The sequence below is a fragment of the Bos taurus genome, chromosome 11 (assembly GCF_002263795.3).
Source record: "Bos taurus isolate L1 Dominette 01449 registration number 42190680 breed Hereford chromosome 11, ARS-UCD2.0, whole genome shotgun sequence".
Taxonomy (NCBI): Eukaryota; Metazoa; Chordata; class Mammalia; order Artiodactyla; family Bovidae; genus Bos; species Bos taurus.
In genome coordinates, this window is record NC_037338.1 from 44,695,796 (window position 1) to 44,717,272 (window position 21,477).

The following is a 21,477-nucleotide window of genomic DNA, read 5'->3' on the forward strand; positions in this document are numbered from 1 at the left end:
AAACATTTTGCATCAACTGACAATCCAAAAAAAAGTGAAAGGACAACTTATAGAATTAGAAAAAACATTTGGAAATTATATCCAAAATATAGAAAGTATTTCTACAACTCAATAACAGACAAATATTCAATTCAAAAGCCTAAAGGAAAGGGCTTAGGTAGCTACTGCACTAAAGAAGATATGCAAATGACCAATAAGCCATGAGAAGATGCTCAACATTATTAGTAATCAGGAAAATGCACATCAAAGCCACAATAAAAAACCCCCACCTGGATAGCTATAATTAAAAAAAAAAAAAAAACACGTATAGAAATTGAAATCCTCTTACACCGCTGATGGAGATATAAAATAGTGCAGCCACTATGGAAAACACTTGGCAATTTATCTAAGGCTAAACCCAGATTACAACCCAGCAATTCTACTCATGGATACAAATTCAAGAGTTAAAAACAAAATCTCAAATAGACATCTGCACACCCATGTCCACAGCAGCATTACCTACAATAGCCAAAAGGCAGAAACAACTCAACTATCTGTCCTTCAACAGATAAAGGGATAAACAAAATTGTGGTCTATACAGACAGTGGCTCAGATTACACGCTTGTTATTGCAAAATTCAGACTTAAATTGAAGAGAGTAGGAAAAACCACTAGGCCTTTCAGATTAGATCAGATCAGTCCCTCAGTCGTGTCCGACTCTTTGCTACCCCATGAATAGCAGCACGCCAGGCCTCCCTGTCTATCACCAACTCCCGGAGTTCACTAAGACTCATGTCCATCGAGTCAGTGATGCAATCCAGCCATCTCATCCTCTGTCGTCCCCTTCTCCTCCTGCCCCCAATCCCTCTCAGCATCAGTCTTTTCCAATGAGTCAACTCTTCCCATGAGGTGGACAAAGTACTGGAGTTTCAGCTTTAGCATCATTCCTTCCAAAGAAATCCCAGGGCTGATCTCCTTCAGAATGCACTGGTTGGATCTCCTTGCAGTCCAAGGGACTCTCAAGAGTCTTCTCCAACACCACAGTTCAAAAGCATCAATTCTTTGGTGCTCAGCCTTCTTCACAGTCCAACTCTTACATCCATACACGACCACAGGAAAAACCATAGCCTTGACTAGACGGACATTTGTTGGCAAAGTAATGTCTCTGCTTTTGAATATGCTATCTAGGTTGGTCATAAGTTTTCTTCCAAGGAGTAAGCGTCTTTTAATTTCATGGCTGCAGTCACCATCTGCAGTGATTTTGGAGCCCAGAAAAATAAAGTCTGACACTGTTTCCACTGTTTCCCATGAAGTGATGGGACCGGATGTCATGATCTTAGTTTTCTGAATGTTGAACTTTAAGCCAACTTTTTCACTCTCCACTTTCACCTTCATCAAGAGGCTTTTTAGTTCCTCTTCACTTTCTGCCATAAGGGTGGTGTCATCTGCATATCTGAGGTTATTGATATTTCTCCCGGCAATCTTGATTCCAGCTTGTGTTTCTTCCAGTCCAGCGTTTCTCATGACGTACTCTGCATATAAGTTAAATAAACAGGGTGACAATATACAGCCTTGATGAACTCCTGTTCCTATTTGGAACCAGTCTGTTGTTCCATGTCCAGTTCTAACTGTTGCTTCCTGACCTGCATACAGATTTCTCAAGAGGCAGATCAGGTGGTCTGGTATTCCCATCTCTTTCAGAATTTTCCACAGTTTATGGTGATCCACACAGTCAAAGGCTTTGGCATAGTCAATAAAGCAGAAATAGATGTTTTTCTGAAACTCTCTTGCTTTTTCCATGATCCAGCGGATGCTGGCAATTTGATCTCTGGTTCCTCTGCCTTTTCTAAAACCAGCTTGAACATCAGGAAGTTCACGGTTCACATATTGCTGAAGCGTGGCTTGGAGAATTTTAAGCATTACTTTACTAGCGTGTGAGATGAGTGCAATTGTGCGGTAGTTTGAGCATTCTTTGGCATTGCCTTTCTTTGGGATTGGAATGAAAACTGACCTTTTCCAGTCCTGTGGCCACTGCTGAGTTTTCCAAATTTGCTGGCATATTGAGTGCAGCACTTTCACAGCATCATCTTTCAGGATTTGGAATAGCTCAACTGGAATTCTATCACCAGATTAGATATTCTAATAGATAGTTAGAATATCTATTCTATTCTAACTCAATGAAACTAAGCCATGCCCGTGGGGCAACCCAAGATGGGCGGGTCATGGTGGAGAGATCTGACAGAATGTGGTCGACTGGAGAAGGAATGGCAAACCACTTCAGTATTCTTGCCTTGAGAAGCCCATGAACAGTATGAAAAGGCAAAATGATAGGATACCGAAAGAAAAACTCCCCAGGTCAGTAGGTGCCCAATATGCTACTGGAGATCAGTGGAAAAATAATTCCCGAAAGAATGAAGGGATGGAGCCAAAGCAAAAAGAATACACAGCTGTGGATGTGACTGGTGATAGAAGCAAGGTCCGATGCTGTAAAAAGCAGTATTGCATAGGAACCTGGAATGTCAGGTCCATGAATCAAGGCAAATTGGAAGTGGTCAAATAAGAGATGGCAAGAGTGAACGTCGACATTCTAGGAATCAGCAAACTCAAATGGACTGGAATGGGTGAATTTAACTCAGATGACCGTTATATCTACTATTGCGGGCAGGAATCACTCAGAAGAAATGGAGTAGCCATCATGGTCAACAAGAGAGTCCGAAATGCAGTACTTGGATGCAATCTCAAAAATGACAGAATGATCTCTGTTTGTTTCCAAGACAAACCATTCAAGATCACAGTAATTCAAGTCTGTGCCCCAACCAGTAACGCTGAAGAAGCTGAAGTTGAACGGTTCTATGAAGACCTACAAGACCTTTTGGAACTAACACCCAAAAAAGATGTCCTTTTCATTATAGGGGACTGGCCTGCAAAAGTAGGAAGTCAAGACACACCTGAAGTAACAGGCAAATTTGGCCTTGGAATACGGAATGAAGCAGGGCAAAGACTAATAGAGTTTTGCCAAGAAAATGCACTGGTCATAACAAACACCCTCTTCCAACAACACAAGAGAAGACTCTACACATGGACATCACCAGATGGTCAACACCGAAATCAGATTGATTCTATTCTTTGCAGCCGATGATGGAGAAGCTCTATACACTCAGCAAAAACAAGACCAGGAGCTGACTGTGGTTCAGACCATGAATTCCTTATTGCCAAATTCAGACTGATATTGAAGAAAGTAGGGAAAACCACTAGACCATTCAGGTATGACCTAAATCAAATCCCTTATGATTATACACTGGAAGTGAGAAATAGATTTAAGGGCCTAGATAGATTGAGTGCCTGATGAGCTATGGAATGAGGTTCGTGCCATTGTACAAGAGACAGGGATTGAGACCATCCCCATGGAAAAGAAATGCAAAAGAGCACAATGGCTGTCTGGGGAGGCCTTACAAATAGCTGTGAAAAGAAGCGAAAAGCAAAGGAGAAAAGGAAAGATATAAACATCTGAATGCAGAGTTCCAAAGAATAGCAAGAAGAGATAAGAAAGCCTTCCTCAGCGATCAATGCAAAGAAATAGAGGAAAACAACAGAAGGGGAAAAACTAGAGATCTCTTCAAGAAAATCAGAGATACCAAAGGAACATTTCATGCAAAGATGGGCTCAATAAAGGACAGAAATGGTATGGACCTAACAGAAGCAGAAGATATTAAGAAGAAATGGCAAGAATACACAGAAGAACTGTACAAAAAAGATCTTCATGACCCAGATAATCATGATGATGTGATCACTGACCTAGAGCCAGATATCCTGGAATGTGAAGTCAAATGGGCCTTAGAAAGCATCACTACGAACAAAGCTAGTGGAGGTGACAGAATTCCAGTTGAGCTATTCCAAATCCTGAAAGGCCTTTCAGGTAGGACCAAAATCAAATCCCTTACGATTATACAGTAGAAGCAACAAACCGAGTAAAAAAAAAAAAAGTGACAGATTCAAGGGATTAGTTCTGATAGTGTGTCTGAAGAACTATGGATGGAGGTTCATAACACTGAACAAGTCAGTGATCAAAACCATCCCCAAGAAAAAGAATGCAACAAGGCAAAATCGCTGTTTTGAGGAGGCCTTACAAATAGCTGAGAAAGGAATAGAAGCAAAAAGCAGAGAAAAGGAAAGATATACCCATCTGAATGCAGAGTTCCAAAGAAAAGCAAGGAGAGTTAAGAAAGCCTTCCTCAGTGATTAATGCAAAGAAACAGAGGAAAACAACAGAATGGGAAAGACTAGAGATCTCTTCAAGAAAATTAGAGATACCAAGGGAACATTTCATGCAAAGTAGAGCACAATAAAGAACAGACACAGTATGGATCTAACAGAAGCACACGGTATTAAGAAGAGCTGGCAAGAATACACAGAACTATACAAAAAAATCTTTCCCTGATGCTGGGAAAGATTGAGGGCAGAAGGAGAAGGGGACGACATAGCATGAGATGGCTGGATGGCATCACCGACTCAATGGACATGGGTTTGGGTAGACTTCAGCAGTTGGTGATGGACAGGGAAGCTTGGTATGCTGCAGTTTATGGGATTGCAAAGAGTTGGACACGACTAAGCAACTGAACTGAACTGATAGAAAGAAGAGATCTTAATGACCTAGATAACCACAATGGTGTGATCACTAACCTAGAGTCAGACATCCTGGAATGTGAAGTCAAGGGGGCCTTAAGAACTGTTATGATGAACAAAGCTACTGCAGGTGACGGAAATACAGATGAGCTATTTCAAATCCTAAAAGATGATGCTGTGAAAGTTCTGGACTCAATATGCCAGCAAATTTGGAAAACTCAGGAGTGGCCACAGGACTGGAAAAGATCAGTTTGCATTCCAATCCCAAAGAAAGGCAATGCCAAAGAATGCTCAAACTACCGCACAATTGCCCTCATCACACATGCTAGCAAGGTAGTGCTCAAAATCCTTCAAGCTAGGCTCCACCAGTATGTGAACTGAGAACTTCCAGATATATAAGCTGGATTTAGAAAAGGCAGAGGAACCAGAGGTCAAACTGCCAAAGTTCAATGGATCACAGAAAAAGTAAGAGAATTCCAGAAAAACATCTGCTTCATTGACTATGCTTAAATTTTTGACTGTGTTGATCACAACACATGTGAAAAATTCTTAAAGAGTGGTTATACCAGACCACCTTACCCGCCTCCTGAGAAACCTGTATGCAGATCAAGAAACAACAGTTAGAATCGGACATCAAACAGCTGACTGGTTCAAAACTGAGAAAGAAGTACATCAAGGTTATACACGGTCACCCTGCTTATTTAACTTATATGCAGAGGACATCAAGTGAAATGCTGGGTTGGATGAATTACAAGCTGGGATCAAGACTGCTGGGAGAAATATCAACAACCTCAGATATGCAGATGACACCACCCTTATGGCAGAAATAGAAGAGAAACTAAAGAGCCTCTTGATGACAGTCAAAGAGGAGAGTGAAAAAGTTGGCTCAAAGCTCAACATTAAGAAAACTAAGATCATGGCATCTGGTCCAATCACTTCATGGCAAATAGATGGGAGAAAAAATGCAAAGAGTGACAGACTTTATCTTCTTGGGCTCCAAAATCACTACAGACGGTGACGGTAGCCATGAAATTAAAAGATGCTTACTCCTTGGAAGAAAAATTATGGCACCTAGACAGATATTAGAAAGCAGGGCCATCACTTTGCTGACAAAGGTCAGTAGAGTCAAAGCTATGGCTTTTTTCTAGTAGTCATGTACATATGTGAGAAAAGTGGAAGTGAAAATCACTCAGTCATGTCCGACTCTTTACAACCCCATGGACTATACAGTCCGTGGAATTCTCCAGGCCAGAATACTGAAGTGGGCAGCCTTTCCCTTCTCCAGGGGATCTTCCCAACCCAGGGATCGAACCCAGGTCTCCCTCATTGCAGGCAGATTCTTTACCAGCTGAGCCACAAGGGAAGCCCAAGAATACTAAGAGTGGGTAGCCCATCCCTTCTCCAGCAGATCTTCCCCACGCAGGAATTGAACCAGGGTCTCCTGAATTGCAGGTGGATTCTTTACCAACTGAACTATCAGGGAAACTGGACCATAAAGAAGGCTGAGGGCCGAAAAATTGATGCTTTTGAGCTGTCACGTTAGAGAAGACTCTTCAGAGTCCCTTGGACAGAAAGGAGCTCAAACAAGTCAATCCTGAAGGAAATCAACCCTGAATATTCAATGAAAGTACTGATGCTGAAGCTCCAATACTTTGGCCACCGGGTGTGAAGAGCCAACTCATTGGAAAAGACCCTGATGCTGGGAAAGATTGAGGGCAGGAGGAGAAGGGGTGACATAGGATAACTTGGTGGTGGCTCAGACGGTAAAGAATTTGCCTACAGTGCGGGAGACCTGGGTTCAATCCCTGGGTTGGGAAAATTCTTTGGAGGAGGCATGGCAACCCCCTCCAATATTCTTGCCTGGAGAAACCCCACGGACAGAGGAGCCTGACGAGCTGCAGTCCATGGGGTCGCAAAGAATCGGACATGACTGAGTGACTAAGCACAGCACATCGCACTAAAAGAGGATTATCTTTAGATAATTAAACAACAATTATTAACGACCTACACACAGAATCACGTTGGTGTGATCACTGACCTAGAGCCAGACATCCTGGAATGTGAAGTCAAGTGGGCCTTAGAAAGCATCACTACGAACAAAGCTAGCGGAGGTGATGGAATTCCAGTTGAGCTATTCCGAAGATGGTGATGCTGAAAGATGATGCTGTGAAAGTGCTGCACTCAATATGCCAGCAAATTTGAAAAACTCAGCAGTGGCCACAGGACTGGAAAAGGTCAGTTTTCATTCCAATCCCAAAGAAAGGCAGTGCCAAAGAATGCTCAAACTACCGCACAATTGCACTCATTTCACACGCTAGTAAAGTAATGCTCAAAATTCTCCAAACCAGGCTTCAGCAATACGTGAACTGTGAACTTCCTGATGTTGGTTTTAGAAAAGGCAGAGGAACCAGAGATCAAATTGCCAACATCCGCTGGATCATGGAAAAAGCAAGAGAGTTTCAGAAAAACATCTATTTCTGCTTTATTGACTTGCCAAAGCCTTTGACTGTGTGGATCACCATAAACTGTGGAAAATTCTGAAAGAGATGGGAATACCAGACCACCTGACCGGCCTCTTGAGAAACCTGTATGCAGGTCAGGAAGCAACAGTTAGAACTGGACATGGAACAACAGACTGGTTCCAAATAGGAACAGGAGTTCATCAAGGCTGTATATTGTCACCCTGTTTATTTAACTTATATGCAGAGTACGTCATGAGAAACACTGGACTGGAAGAAACACAAGCTGGAATCAAGATTGCCGGGAGAAATATCAATAACCTCAGATATGCAGATGACACCACCCTTATGGCAGAATGTGAAGAGGAACTAAAAAGCCTCTTGATGAAAGTGAAAGAGGAGAGTGAAAAAGTGGGCTTAAAACTCAACATTCAGAAATAAAGATCATGGCACCTGGTTCCATCACTTCACGGGAAATAGATGGGCAAACAGTGGAAACAGTGTCAGACTTTCTTTTTCTGGGCTCCAAAATCACTACAGATGGTGACTGCAGCCATGAAATTAAAAGACGCTTACTCCTTGGAAGGAAAGTTATGACCAACCTAGATAGCATATTCAAAAGCAGAGACATTACTTTGCCAACAAATGTCCGTCTAGTCAAGGCTATGGTTTTTCCAGTGGTCATGTATGGATGTGAGAGTTGGACTGTGAAGAAGGCTGAGCGCTGAAGAATTGATGCTTTTGAAGTGTGGTGTTGGAGAAGACTCTTGAGAGTCCCTTGGACTGCAAGGAGATCCAACCAGTGCATTCTGAAGGAGATCAGCCCTGGGATTTCTTTGGAAGGAATGATGATAAAGCTGAAAACTCCAGTACTTCGGCCACCTCATGCAAAGAATTGACTCACTGGAAAAGATTCTGATGCTGGGAGGGATTGGGGGCAGGAGGAGAAGGGGACGACAGAGGATGAGATGACTGGATGGCATCACTGACTCAATAGATGTGAGTCTCAGTGAACTCCGGGAGTTGGTGATGGACAGGGAGGCCTGGCGTGCTGCGATTCATGGGGTCACAAAGAGTCAGATACGACTGAGCGACTGATCTGACAAGGGTGAGGGCAAGCGTTATAGAGAGGACAAGTAAAGTCGAGGAACCCAACAGTGAGTTCCTAACCCTGTTCTCTTGGAAAGTTAGGTTAAAGGAAATCTATCAAAAAATACAACAGAAGAAACAAAGAAGAGAGAAAAATGTGGATGACCAAACCAGAACCAACTTTCAGTCAGTAAGAACATCAGAAAGATAACAGGAAAAAAAGAGGGAGAGAGGAGAGAAAGAAAAAAATGCTCAATGAAATACAAGATGTTCCAGAAGTGAAGGAAATAAGTTTGTCAACTGAAAGAAAACTTTCAGAAAATCTATAGGCTACCAAGAACAAGAATCACATATAACCTCCAACAGTACACTGCAAATATGCAGCAATGCTCTCAAAATTAAGAAAAAAATTATTTCAAACCTACATTTGACAACCCAACTACAGATTATGTAAAGACATTTTTTGTCAGTAGAAAGGGTTTAAAATGGAGAAAAGTAGATGAATAAAGCAAGGGTTAGGGGCACTGACCCTCTGCACAGTTGAAAATCGATGGATATTTAACAGTCGTCCCCCTATACACACACACTCTCCCTCCAGAACCTGGGATCCTCCATATTCAAGCTTCCACATCCTCATATTCAGCCATAGCACTGCTCTATGTATTCACTGAAAAAAACATAAAAAAACCCTTCATGTAAGTGGATCTGTGCTGTTCAAACCCAGGCTGTTCAACGAGCAACTGTAATATGTATATTACTCAGAAGTATGACATACAGACGTTTAAGATAGAACAAATAACTGTAAGAGCTGTCAAGGTGCCTCTGAGAAGCAAGAAATTGGGGGTGTGGAGTAAAAACCTAGATATAAAACTAAGAAACTAAGGTATAAAACTAGATATAAAACTAAGAAAATTAAATAGAAGTCATCAGGGGGAAAAAATATTTTCAATAAAAGCAAAAGCAGGTGTTGCTTATGTGTGCTCAGTCTTGTCCAACTCTTTGAGACCCCATGGACTGTAGCCCGCCAGGCTCCTGTCCATAGAATTTTCCAGGCAATAATACTGGAGTGGGCTGCCATCTCCTCCTCCAGAGGATCTTCCCGACTCAGGGATTGAACTTGCATCTCCTGCGTTGGCAGGCAGATTCTTTACCAACTGCACCACCCACGAAGTCCTAACAAAATCAAAAGCAGGTGTAAAGGAGCAGAAAATGGCAAAACAGAAGATGAAGTGAAGAAATGAGTGGAAGCCTGGGAAGACATATGACTATGGACCCATAACAGCACTTAGAATTTGGATAACCCAGAACACTGGTCTGTTTCCAACATCACCAGTGTCTGCCCGAAGGCAATGGCACCCCACTCTAGTACTCTTGCCTGGAAAATCTCATGGATGGGGGGCCTGGTAGGCTGCAGTCCATGGGGCCGCTAGGTCCGACACAACTGAGTGACTTCACTTTCACTTTCCACTTTCATGCATTGGAGAAGGAAATGGCAGCCCACTCCAGTATCCTTGACTGGAGAATCCGAGGGATGGGGGAGCCTGTTGGGCTGCCGTCTATGGGGTCACACAGGGTCGGACACGACTGAAGTGACTTAGCAGCAGCACACAAACCCTAATCTTTTTATACTCTCCACAGCTACGGTCTCTGCTCCCTCCACCATCTCCCTCCCAACCTGTCCAAAGCACCATGTTTTGTCATTTCACTTACACCCACGATTATAGCATTACTGTCACGTGTTCCAAAGTTTTTGTTTATTCTGTTGTTTCAGTTGCTAAGTCATGTCCGACTCTTTGGACCCCATGGGCTACAGCCCACCAGGATTCTCTGTCCATGGGATTTCCCAGGAAATACTGGAATGGGTAGTCATTTCCTTCTTCATGGGATCTTCCCAACACAGAGATCAAGCCCAAGTCTCCTGCACTGGCAGGTGGATTCTTTACCACTGACCTACCTGGGAAGCCAGGAAGACCTAATATACTCTTACCAAAGTCTAACTTAAAAGTTTCACAGTTCATTTCTTGAGGTTAATCAGGATCCAGAGGGCAAGGTACCTTTCTACTCTGAACACCCATCCCCGATTTCTGGAGATCCACCCCAGGACCTCCTGAGAAGCAAGCCTTTATCAACTCTGCACCTGAGGCCTCCCTCAGTGTCCTGCTATTTTAGTGTGTGTGCTTAATCTTTCAGTCGTGTCCAACACTTGTGACCCCAGAGACTGTAGCCTGCCAGGCTCCTCTGTCCATGGGATTCTCCAGGCAAGAATACTGGAGTGGGTTGCCATTTCCTTCTCCAGGTGATCCTCTAGACAAAGGAATCAAACCCCAGTCTCCCACACTGCAGGCAGACTCTTTACTAAGTTACAAGGGAAGCCCCACGAAGCAACTGAAACAAAACAAATAAAAACTTTGCTGTTTTAGCACCAGATCTTAAACAGCTGAATCTGGGGATTCTTTTTACTCTCTACTTCTCTAGAGGCCCACCTAGGACCTTGTCCTGCAGTGTGTCCAGGACACTGACTATCCAAGTTTTCTCCTGATGTTCGTTAGCTATCCTTCAGCTTGTACAACTGTGACTCCAAGCATAGCAGAAGTGCTTCTCCTGCAGGAAGTGGAATCGGTTCCCCAGTGGCTGTCCCCTAACCCTTTCCTCCTGCCACCAGAAGCCTTTCTTCCCAGTCTATGTCCTTGAGATCCAAGTATCAGGCTGCTAAATTTCAGGGACCTACCTTTGGGCTGTCTCTCAGAATACACGGTCCAACTATAGCTAGATAAAGGATGTTCACTCCTTGAATTATCATTTTAAACATTTCCATTATGATTAAAGCATCTCTTTTAGGTCTCTATCTGGGACCCAAAGTTATCTACTACACTTGTTAATCAATATCCCACTGAAGTCCCCAGGTTCAAAAGTCAATGATTTCTCCTTGTCTGAAGAAAAACATCTGATTATAATACTCTTTATAAATGTAAAAGAGGTGACAATAATAACCAATCCTTAAAGTTTTGTGCCCACTCTTCTTTACTGACAGAAAAGTTCCCTAGTTCAAAGAACATTCTAATTCCTGTCTAGACAGTGGTTTTTAAGGCTTTGGAGAGTCAGGGTGCCCACTACAAATTTCTGAAAAGTGCTAAACTTGCTTTAGAAGAAAAAAAAAAAAAAAAAACAAAACGGCCAAATCAGTTTCAGAGGCAGAGAACGTTTAACGAGCTTCTGTTTTTGACTCTGGTAGGTACATTTGTATTCACAACTATGCCAGCAGCTGGAAGTTACAATCTGAAGGTTGGCACCTATTCCCCTCCTCCAGAGGCACAGACTGTAACCCACTCCATACTCCTAAAAGAAAGAAATCACACCCAATGACAAAACCCTGCTGAGCTACCATGTGTCCCCGGAAAAGTATCTTTAATCTCCCCAGGTCCCAATAGCCATAGGCTTGTCGGGAGCACAAAGTAAAATAATATATGCCTAGTATGTGGTATGGAGAAGGCAATGGCACCCCACTCCAGTACTCTTGCCTGGAAAATCCCATGGACGGAGTACCCTGGTGGGCTGCAGGCCATGAGGTCACCAAGAGTCGGACACGACTGAGTGACTTCACTTTCACTTTTCACTTTCATGCATTGGAGAAGGAAATGGCAACTCACTCCAGTGTTCTTGCCTGGAGAATCCCAGGGACGGGGGAGCCTGGTGGGCTGCCGTCTATAGGGTCGCACAGAGTCGGACACGACTGAAGTGACTTAGCAGTATGTGGTAACCAAGACACTATTACGATGCCGTTACAATCCTGATTGTCCGCTGGTTTTGTTTTTAATTTCCTCATACATCTTTATTCGCATAGGCTCCGGCCCAGAACACCTGGAATGACTGTCCCTGTAACAGCCACATCTACTGAGAGCTTACCACGTGCCAAGCACTGCCCTAAATGTTTATCATGGCCCATCCTAAAAACTCCTATCGATACCCTAACTCCCGACTTATTAATGAAATAAGTGGCAGTTATCTCGAATCCCACAGCGCGTGCTTGGCGGAGCTGCGACTCGGCCCTGAGCAGCGACTCCGGGTCCGGCGCCCCCTCCGCCCACCCCCTGGCATCAAGGTCCGCGGGATCCGCTGAGCACCCAGCTCCCTATCTACGCCAGAGATGGCAAAGTACCCCGCGAGGCATCGTCGGAAGGCCACAGAATCTATCCCAGAAACAAGGCCCGGAAGGAAATTCAGAACCCCCGGGACTCCGTTGAAAAACAAAATGCCCGGAAAGCAGCTTCCAAAGCGGTCAGAAGCGGTGGGGCGGCTGCGCCTCGGCGTAGAGCCCAGGCCGCCCGAGCTACGGGAACGAAAAGCAGGAAACGAAAGAGGAAGAGCAACAGAAAGCGCCAACGCCCGCCCGCCGCCGGCCGGCCGCGCCTCAGCCGGAGCCATGGCGCCGCCGCCGTGGGCCCGCCCGGAGGCCGTGGCCCCGGCCCGCTCACCTCCCGGGGTGACGGCGCAGAGCCCTGCACCGAAGCGATGTGTCGATCCACGTCGGCCTTGCTGCGCCTCATCGTGCCGCCGACTGGGCTCTGGGTAACGAACGCCAGCGCCGAGGCCGCAGCGGGCGCCGTCGTCTCGGGAGCGCGCCGCCCGAAGGTCCGTGACGCAGCGCCGTCGCCGGAGACAGGGCGACGCTCCTGCGTGGGTGCGTGCATGCGTGAGGGCTGCGTCAATCCTGTGCGCGGCGCAGACCCGCGGGCGCCGGCGCGCGGAGGTGACTGCGCTTGCGCAGCGCGGGAATGCGAAGCTCGCGGCATGTGTGACGCGGTTGAAAGCGCTTAAAGATGACAAGGGCCGGTTGCAGCTGCGTACGGAAATAACTCGCCCGCAGGCTATTGAGTCGGGCGGGCTGTTCCCGGTACTGACGTCACGCCGCGGCGCCAGTCGGCTGCATCTAAGCGCTCTTTTGGAATTTGAATTTTTCGGGCGTAGTTTTAAGACAAGTTGTAGAAAATGTTTTCAGTAGTAAAATGATCACATCCTGTGTATACAGGGAGTTCAGGATTTATGGTTATGGATACTTTTTATCCTTTTTAAATAGTTTTATTCAACACTTAAAACTAATCTGGCCTCTTACAGGCTATCCTTTTTGATTTTTCCATTTTTCCAAATTTTCCACAGTGAGCAATTACTTCGTTTATAAAGAGGGAAACCAGCATGGTGTGTTTTGTTTCAGGTTTGTTGGATGTGAATAAGGGTGGCTGGTCTGGGAGGGTACCCGGTCCAGGCCCCAGCTAACGTTAGCTAATCTAAGGGATGGTCTAATCTAAGGGCGAGTCCCTCTGCTGGTTTCCTTGGTAAATAATGAGCCAACAGGAGGTCAAGTCGTCTCTAATTGGTAGTATCCCTTTCCCCAAGGGAGCGAGCCTGCCTCTGTGTCCTGCTACACACCTGGGGATGTTGCTCCAGGACCTCGCTTCAGATGGGTACGCTCCTGTCGCCGACTCTGGGCTTTTAGTCTTGAACCTGGGCAAGGCCTGTGGCCTGCAGCTCAGCATCACATGTACTGACTTATTCTCCCAACAACTTAATGAAGGTACTGTTATTTGTTCTTATGCTCAGTTGGACAGATAGGAAACGGAGGGTGTGAACAGTAAAGCAACCTTGCCAAGCATACCTTGGCAAGCACATAAAATTACTACCTTAATCTGTTTTAGTTGAATATACTGAAAAGGAGTAAGTGAAAGAGGAAAAGCACAGAGGGACTTGAGATGAAAAAACCCTTGATTTTGATCAGCAATGGATGCCTTTGCTCGATGCTAGGTGCCTGCATGTCACCTTCTGCAATTCAGAAGTTGAGGACTCAAGATTAATCAGGTAAAACTCTGGCTGATAAAAAATGTCATAAGCCAGGATGAGAAAGTTTAAACATAGAGTTCTATGTGTCACTCTTGGCTTTCTCTCTCCGGCCCTAATGAGCAGTGTGCATTACACATTAACTGCTAAGTCGTGTCAGTCTGGACCACCTCACAGATGGGAGTGCCTGCTCCAAAGTAGAGGGCTTTTCTTTTAACTTTCTTCTGAGCTAGCAACATTACTTCTTAGAAGAATAGTGCTCCTTCCCACCTCTGCAGGGGGTTGTGGTGAACCTGCTCACCTGGGCTGAGTTTCCTCCATTAACTTTATGCAAAATGCCAGTAAGTCATTTTAATTGGCGATCCTTCCTTGAAAATGTGGAACGCAAAAGTAGAAAGTCAAGAGATAATTGGAGTAACAGGCAAATTTGGCCTTGGAGTATAGAATGAAGCAGGGCAAAGGCTAATAGTTTTGCCAAGAGAATGCACTAGTCATAGCAAACACCCTTTTTCAACAACACAAGAGAAGATTACACATGGACATTAACAGATGGTCAACACTGAAATCAGATTGATTATAAACTTTGCAGCCAAAGATGGAGAAGCTCTATACAGTCAGCAAAAACAAGACTGGGAGCTGACTGTAGCTCAGATCATGAACTCCTTATTGCCAAATTCAGACTTAAAGTAGGGAAAACCGCTAGACCATTCAGGTATGACCTAAATCAAATCCCTTATGATTATACAGTGGAAGTGAGAAATAGATTTAAGGGACTAGATCTGATGGACAGAGTGCCTGATGAACTGTGGCTGGAGGTTCATGACATTGTACAGGAGACAGGGATCAAGACCATCCCCAAGGAAAAGAAATGCAAAAAAGCAAAATGGCTGTCTGAGGAGGCCTTACAAATAGCTGTGAAAAGAAGAGAAGCCAGAAAGCAAAGGAGAAAAGGAAAGATATACCCATTTGAATGCAGAGTTCCAAAGAATAGCAACAAGAGATAAGAAAGCCTTCCTCAGTGGTCAGTGAAAAGAAATAGAGAAAAACAACAGAATGGGAAAGACTAAAGATCTCTTCAAGAAAATTAGATACCAAGGGAATATATCATGCAAAGATGGGCTTAATAAAGGCCAGAAATGGTATGGACCCAACAGAAGCAGAAGATATTAAGCAGAGGTGGCAAGAATACACAGAAGAACTGTACAAAAAAGATCTTCACGACCCAAATAATCACAATGGACTGATCACTCATCTAGAGCCAGACATCCTGGAATGTTAAGTGGGCCTTCGGAAGCATAACTATGAACAAAGCTAGTGGAGGTGATGGAATTCCAGTTGAGCTATTTCAAATCCTGAAAGATGATGCTGTGAAAATGCTGCACTCAATATGCCAGCAAATTTGGAAAACTCAGAAGTGGCCACAGGACTGGAAAAGGTGAGTTTTCATTCCAATCCCAAAGAAAGGCAATACCAAAGAATGCTCAAACTACTGCACAATTGCATTCATCTCACACACTAGTAAGGTAATGTTCAAAATTCTCCAAACCAGGCTTCAACAGTACGTGAACCGTGAACTACCAGATGTTCAAGCTGGTTTAGAAAAGGCAGAGGAACCAGAGATCAAATTGCCAATATCTGCTGGATCATCGAAAAAGCAAGAGTTCCAGAAAAACTATTTCTGCTTTATTGACTATGCGGATCACAACAAACTGTGGATAATTCTGAAAGAGATGGGAATACCAGACCACCTGACCTGCCTCTTGAGAAATCTGTATGCAGGTCAGGAAGCAACAGTTAGAACTGGACATGGAACAACAGACTGGTTCCAAGTAGGAAAAGGAGTACATCAAGGCTGTATATTGTCACCCTGCTTAACTTCTATGCTGGGTACATCATGAGAAACCCTGGGCTGGATAGAGCACAAGCTGGAATCAAGACTGCTGGGAGAAATATCAATAACTTCAGATATGCAGATCACACCACCATTATGGCAGAAAGTGAAGAACTAAGGAGCCTCTTAGTTGGCTTAAAACTCAACATTCAGAAAACTAAGATCATGGCATCCGGTTCCATCACTTCATGGCAAATAGATAGGGAAACAGTGACAGACTTTATTTTCTTGGGCCCCAAAATCACTGCAGATGCCTGCAGCCATGAAATTAAAAAAATGCTTACTCCTTGGAAGAAAAGTTATGACTAACCTAGACAGCATATTAAAAAGCAGAGACGTTACTTTGCCAACAAAGGTGGTCTAGTCAAGGCTATGGTTTTTCCAGTAGTCATGTATGGATGGGAGTTGGACTATAAGGAAAGTTGACTGTCGAAAAATCAATGCTTTTGAACTGTGTTGTTGGAGAAGACTCTTGAGAGTCCCTTGGACTGCAAAGAGTTCCAACCAGTCCATCCTAAAGGAAATCAGTCCTGAATATTCATTGGAAGGACTGATGTTGAAGCTGAAACTCCAATACTTTGGCTACCTGATGCCAAGAGCTGACTCATTTGAAAAGATCCTGATGCTGGGAAAGGATTGAAGGAGGGAGAAGGGGATGACAGAGAATGAGATGGTTGGATGGCATCACCGACTCAATAGATATGAGTTTGAGTAAACTCTGGGAGTTGATGATGGACAGGGAGGCCTGGTGTGCTGCAGTCCATGGGGTTGCAAAGAGTCGGACACGACTGAGTGACTGAACTGAACTGAATCAACATCTAACAGGTGGGACAGTTCTCAGGGCTTCCGAGAATCGGCTTCCCGGGTTACAATCCTCAGTTTGGCTCAAATAAAATTTCTTTTCTTCTTCTTACGTTGATTATTGAATTTTCATCGACTGTTGTGTCACTGTTTCATCGACTGCTGAGTTTTGAGAGGGCTTTAGGTATTCTGACTGCAAGTTCTTTCAAACGTGTGATTGGGGAACATATCCTCCCAGTCTGTAGCTTGTTATTTCATTATAACTCACCAGCATCTTCCGCTAAGGAGACAGTTTTTGATTTTGATAAATTGCAACTTGTCAGTTCTTTTGTTTTCTGAATCATGCTTTTGCTGTGGCAGAAGAACTCATGACCCCAGGTCACAAAGGTTTTCTTTTGTCTCACACTTTATATTTAGATACATGACCCACTTTGAGTTCATCTTTTCAGTAAGTGGAAGGCTTATGTCAGGAGCCTTTTTTGTGCATCTTCAGCACTACCCCTTCTCCATTAAATTGCCATGGAACCTCAAAAGGCCTTGACATCACAGCCCTCAGCAGGTGTCAGGATTAAGTAACATGGTGTCACCTCAAGGAAGATACCCTGTGAACACAGAGGCTGTTCGATTTTTTTTTTTAACATGGATTTAGATACAGCACTACTTAAACTTTGTTACAGAAAAAACTACAAACGTAATAGTTTAAAGTGGCTTTTTTTTTAAAAAAGAAATGTGACACTTTTAAGTTGAGGCATAACTGACATGTAGTTTGTTAGTCTCAGGTGTACAACATAATGATTCCACATTTGTACACATTGCAAAATGATCACAATGTCTAGTTAACATTGGTCATCATGCAGTTACAAAATTTTTTCTTGTTATCAGAACTTTTAAGATCTATTCTCTTAGCAATTTTCAAATATGTAATACATATTAATAACTATAGTCACCATGCTGTACATGACGTCTCTATGAATTATTTATTTTATAACTGGAAGTTTGTGACTCTTGACCCTCTCTACCCATTTTGCCCACCCTCACCCCCCACCCCCTGTCCCCTGCCGCTGACAGCCACCAATCTGTTCTCTGTATTGGTTTTTTAAATTATTCCACGTGTAAGTGAGATCATACAATATTTGTCTTTCTCTGACTTTTTAGCAGTGTCCTATCCATGCTGTTGTAAATAGCAAGATGACTTATCTGTGGCTGAATAATATTCCATCGTTACACAGACCACATTTTCTCATTCATTCTTCCATTAGTGGACACTTCGGTTGTTTCCAAAATGGCTTTCTTAAGCATTAGTCCTATATCCTCATGGTTCCATGTCTCAAAGCCGTTCAAGTTAAGCAAAAGACAACAGTTATTCTTAACAATTATGAACATTTATTAAGCACCAAGAGTATACTGCACTGGTTGCTATGTAAAAACATAATTATTGACATAGTGTCCCTGCCACGGAGTTTACAATCGAAAATGAAATACAACAATGCCATAAGCCAACTTCAAAATTTCCTTAATTTAGAAATTGCTATTTTGGCAAACAAGGCAAAAATGACCTACCATCAGTTACAATGTTAGTAAGATGTAAAGAATGTTTGACTCGTACCCAGACATTTTCCCAAGTATATTAGGCTTGATAAGGAAAAGAGCACTTAGAAATGTAGTAAACAATGAATTATTTCAAATGCCTTGTAGGATTTTAAGCAAAGATTTGTTCACTAGCCTGAGCTTCTCCCTTCTGGGAGGAAGCCATGTGAAACTAAGCAAGTCCATCCTCTCATCCACTGACAGCCATCTACTCCTTACTCCTGGTAAGAGTGAGGGCTCATTGATCCCCTGCAGGGGGCAGGGAGTGTGTGTCTGGATAAAACACCCCATGGCCTTGGAGGATTCAAGGGGCAAACTTGCAGGAAATACAAAGTCATATTTTATGAGAGAGGTGAGCAGCAGGACCTCTGGGCACAGGAGAGACATGAGCCCTGTAGTGATTCAGCCCATGCCTCTTCTCAGTGATTAGAAACAGGTAAGTGGGCGCTTTCTGCTCCGGATTTCCTGTGTGGAGCATTCCCGGAGCATTCAGGAATTTAGCATCAAGACCCCGGACTGCAGATCCTGCACTGTATCCACCGTACAGTATTTAATAAATACTTTAAAGATTTTTGTTGCTGGTCATGTATTAGCTGACAAAGGCACGCTGAAGGGAATTTGATTCTTGCTGTCAAATGCAGACTGTTCAGACTTCTGAACACAGTCTTAAAGTATATATTATTTTCTATCACTGATCATTCTTTGAACTCTAAAAGAGCACTAAAAAAAATTAATTGGTTATAAATTAAAAACTGAAATACAATTTAAAGTGCATGCACAAGTATTTAAAAATACATGCATACAAATATCTTAATGGCAGACTGGTAGCATCCTGAGATTTTTTTTTATGGCAAAATAACATTTCAGCAATTTTTTGAAAATACCAATAATTTTCCCCTTAGAAGCCCATCTTTGCAACTTTCTTTTACATGATAACATAGTAGCAGCAACATTTAAAAAATGTTCACAAAATTCTCTTTGCATATAGGTTTATGGAGAAAGACATCCAGAAACTTTAAGATAAAACTTTGCAAAATAAAATAATTCACTACATTTGGCCTAAAGTTGATACTTAAACACCACTCTTCCAATTTAAAAGTGTTACTTATACCTCCTACATACAGTAAATAAAATCTAACTATAAGATTTGTAATGAAAAACTTGAAACACATATCAACATAATTCTCTTCTAATTAAGATCACAAATTAATTTCAATGTATTTCCCCAAAAAGAAGAAAAAAATTTTAATAATCATAGCTGTGGTAAATGAATTTGAGTTTACAAATCTCATTCAATGCACTTGTTTTTAGTTTGTAAGGTATGAAACAGCTAGAACTCCTGATTATGTATTTTTCTAAGGCAAGGCAAGTTTATTTATATATAAAGCATAGATATTAGCATGGTTATAAAGGCAATATGATCAATACATAAACATTCCCGTTTTTAAGTGATACATTCCAAACTACTTAACATTTAATTTCATGTCCTATTCTAAGACTGCATCTGTGATCTTAAGCTTCAAAGTATAATTGCTGTAATACATGAAAAAATACTTCATTTTTCCAATATTGTAAAGTATACTGTATTTTCAAATACCTAGTATAAATTTTTTTTGCACAAAATTTTAAAAAGAATATTATTAGCTAGCTATAACTACCATGACGTAACTGTATAAAGAAGTTCACAAAGGAGAATAAAAATTAAAACTAAGCTTAATAATTATTGCATTTAACCATAACAAAAAAAGTCCCCAAATCAAGTAGTTCTGAATACACTTGTTTCTTATGTGAGTAATGTGTATATTCATTTTACAGTCACTAGTTTGATAAACACACTAAGATTCTGTGAGATATGGTTTTCTTTTTTATATCCTCCCCAACTGCAGTTGTAATTATTTTTCTTTCGAATACAAAGTAAATAATGTTTATATTTTTTTATCTGAGTCATGTAAAAACTGACTCCTTTCATTTTTAAAAGTTATATTTAATATTTTGGACTTTAATTAAAATTTAACATTTAACCATGTTTCTTTTTCTATTATGTATCATCTACATTTCAACTAACTGATAAGGGTTATTAACAAAGGCAAATCTTGATCTCATCCATGTTTTAAATATGATGACAGAAACTTTTTTTCTCTTTAATGAGAAAAAGGAGATGAAGAACACCAATAGGTGTTCAATAGGTCCTCTTCACTCTCAACTGTTTTGAGACACAACTTTAAGACAGGGTGCATCAGGTCAGGCAATGTTGTGATCTCTTATCTTTGCATAGAAGAGAAAAAATAAAGGAAGTTATTTCCTTCCTAAGGTCTCAGCTAGCTTCTTAAGTCTTTTCTTCAGCTCCAATGGAAATTTCTCATAGCACTTCTTACAGACTGGCTTCATGTCAAACTCCACAAATTTATTCCTAAAGTTAATAATAATAAAAAAATATTAGTGGAAATGTATTCACATTTGTATACAGACATACAGATAATGTGCAGTAATTTTATTGAAGTAAATGAAGACACTATGCATATTACAATTATATTCATATTAGCAAAAAACTAATTCTAATCTCAATTCTAATCATTATGGTAAACATAAACTACAATACCATTTGAAGAAAGTTGCCCTTATAAACTGATCTTGTACAATGATCTGTATGATACAGAATGCTGATTACATTTTAGTCTGTGCTAAGTATGCAGAGAATCTAACGTGAATAAAACTCAGATAAAGTCAATCATGTTTTAAAATACTGTGAGAACACTTTTAAAAAATAGTTATTCAGAGCAAAGAACTCTATCTCTCTGATAAGACTGATTCTCTTTATTGAAGGTGTAGGTATCTCATGTAGTATTTTACATAGTGGAGCCATGAGGCTTCATCTTGCCTGGCCTCCCATCCCAACAATGATCATCTTCAAAAAAGAAAAACCTAAACTAACATCTAAGTTACTTTGGTTGGCTGTCTCACAGAAAATTCAAGAGCACCAGTGGACCGTGTGGCCTGTGGTCACATCTGTGATCAGTGTGTATATGGAGAACTCAATTCTTTAAAAGCCAGGACAGCACACACCCTCAATTGACTTGTACAATTCCGGACAGTTGTTGAGAAGGCCTCCTAGCTATGGGTGATGCATTTCCAGTTGACAGCTATCAGCGCTCATAGCCATTGAGATCGTGGGTCCCTAATTGTGAAGGGAACAAATGCAGAACTTTCTAACTAGTTCGAT

General features: G+C 42.1%; 2 protein-coding genes across 10 annotated transcripts in view; both read right to left on the reverse strand.

The window, feature by feature from the left end:
• RANBP2 (RAN binding protein 2) overlaps positions 1-12,782 on the reverse strand; it is a 61,885-nt gene extending 49,103 nt beyond the window's left edge. For 2 of the 3 annotated variants that reach the window (XM_010810003.4, XM_005212703.5), the window contains exon 1: positions 12,622-12,782. In XM_010810003.4, coding sequence (XP_010808305.1) covers positions 12,622-12,693 — 72 coding nt within the window. In that variant the 5' untranslated portion in view covers positions 12,694-12,782. The remainder of the gene's footprint in view (positions 1-12,621) is intronic. The other variant, NM_174592.1, reaches the window with a different exon arrangement.
• A 5,248-nt stretch (positions 12,783-18,030) lies between these two features.
• Positions 18,031-21,477, reverse strand: part of LIMS1 (LIM zinc finger domain containing 1) — an 82,804-nt gene continuing 79,357 nt past the window's right edge. For 4 of the 7 annotated variants that reach the window (XM_010809980.4, XM_005212663.5, XM_010809979.4 and 1 more), the window contains exon 11: positions 20,580-20,667. Coding sequence is in view for 3 of the 7 variants with exons in the window: in XM_005212661.3 (XP_005212718.1) it covers positions 20,553-20,667 (115 nt within the window). In the remaining 4 variants the exon portion in view is untranslated. Of the gene's footprint in view, positions 20,668-21,477 lie in introns of all 7 variants that reach the window. The other 3 variants (XM_005212661.3, XM_005212660.5, NM_001083495.1) reach the window with 2 other exon arrangements.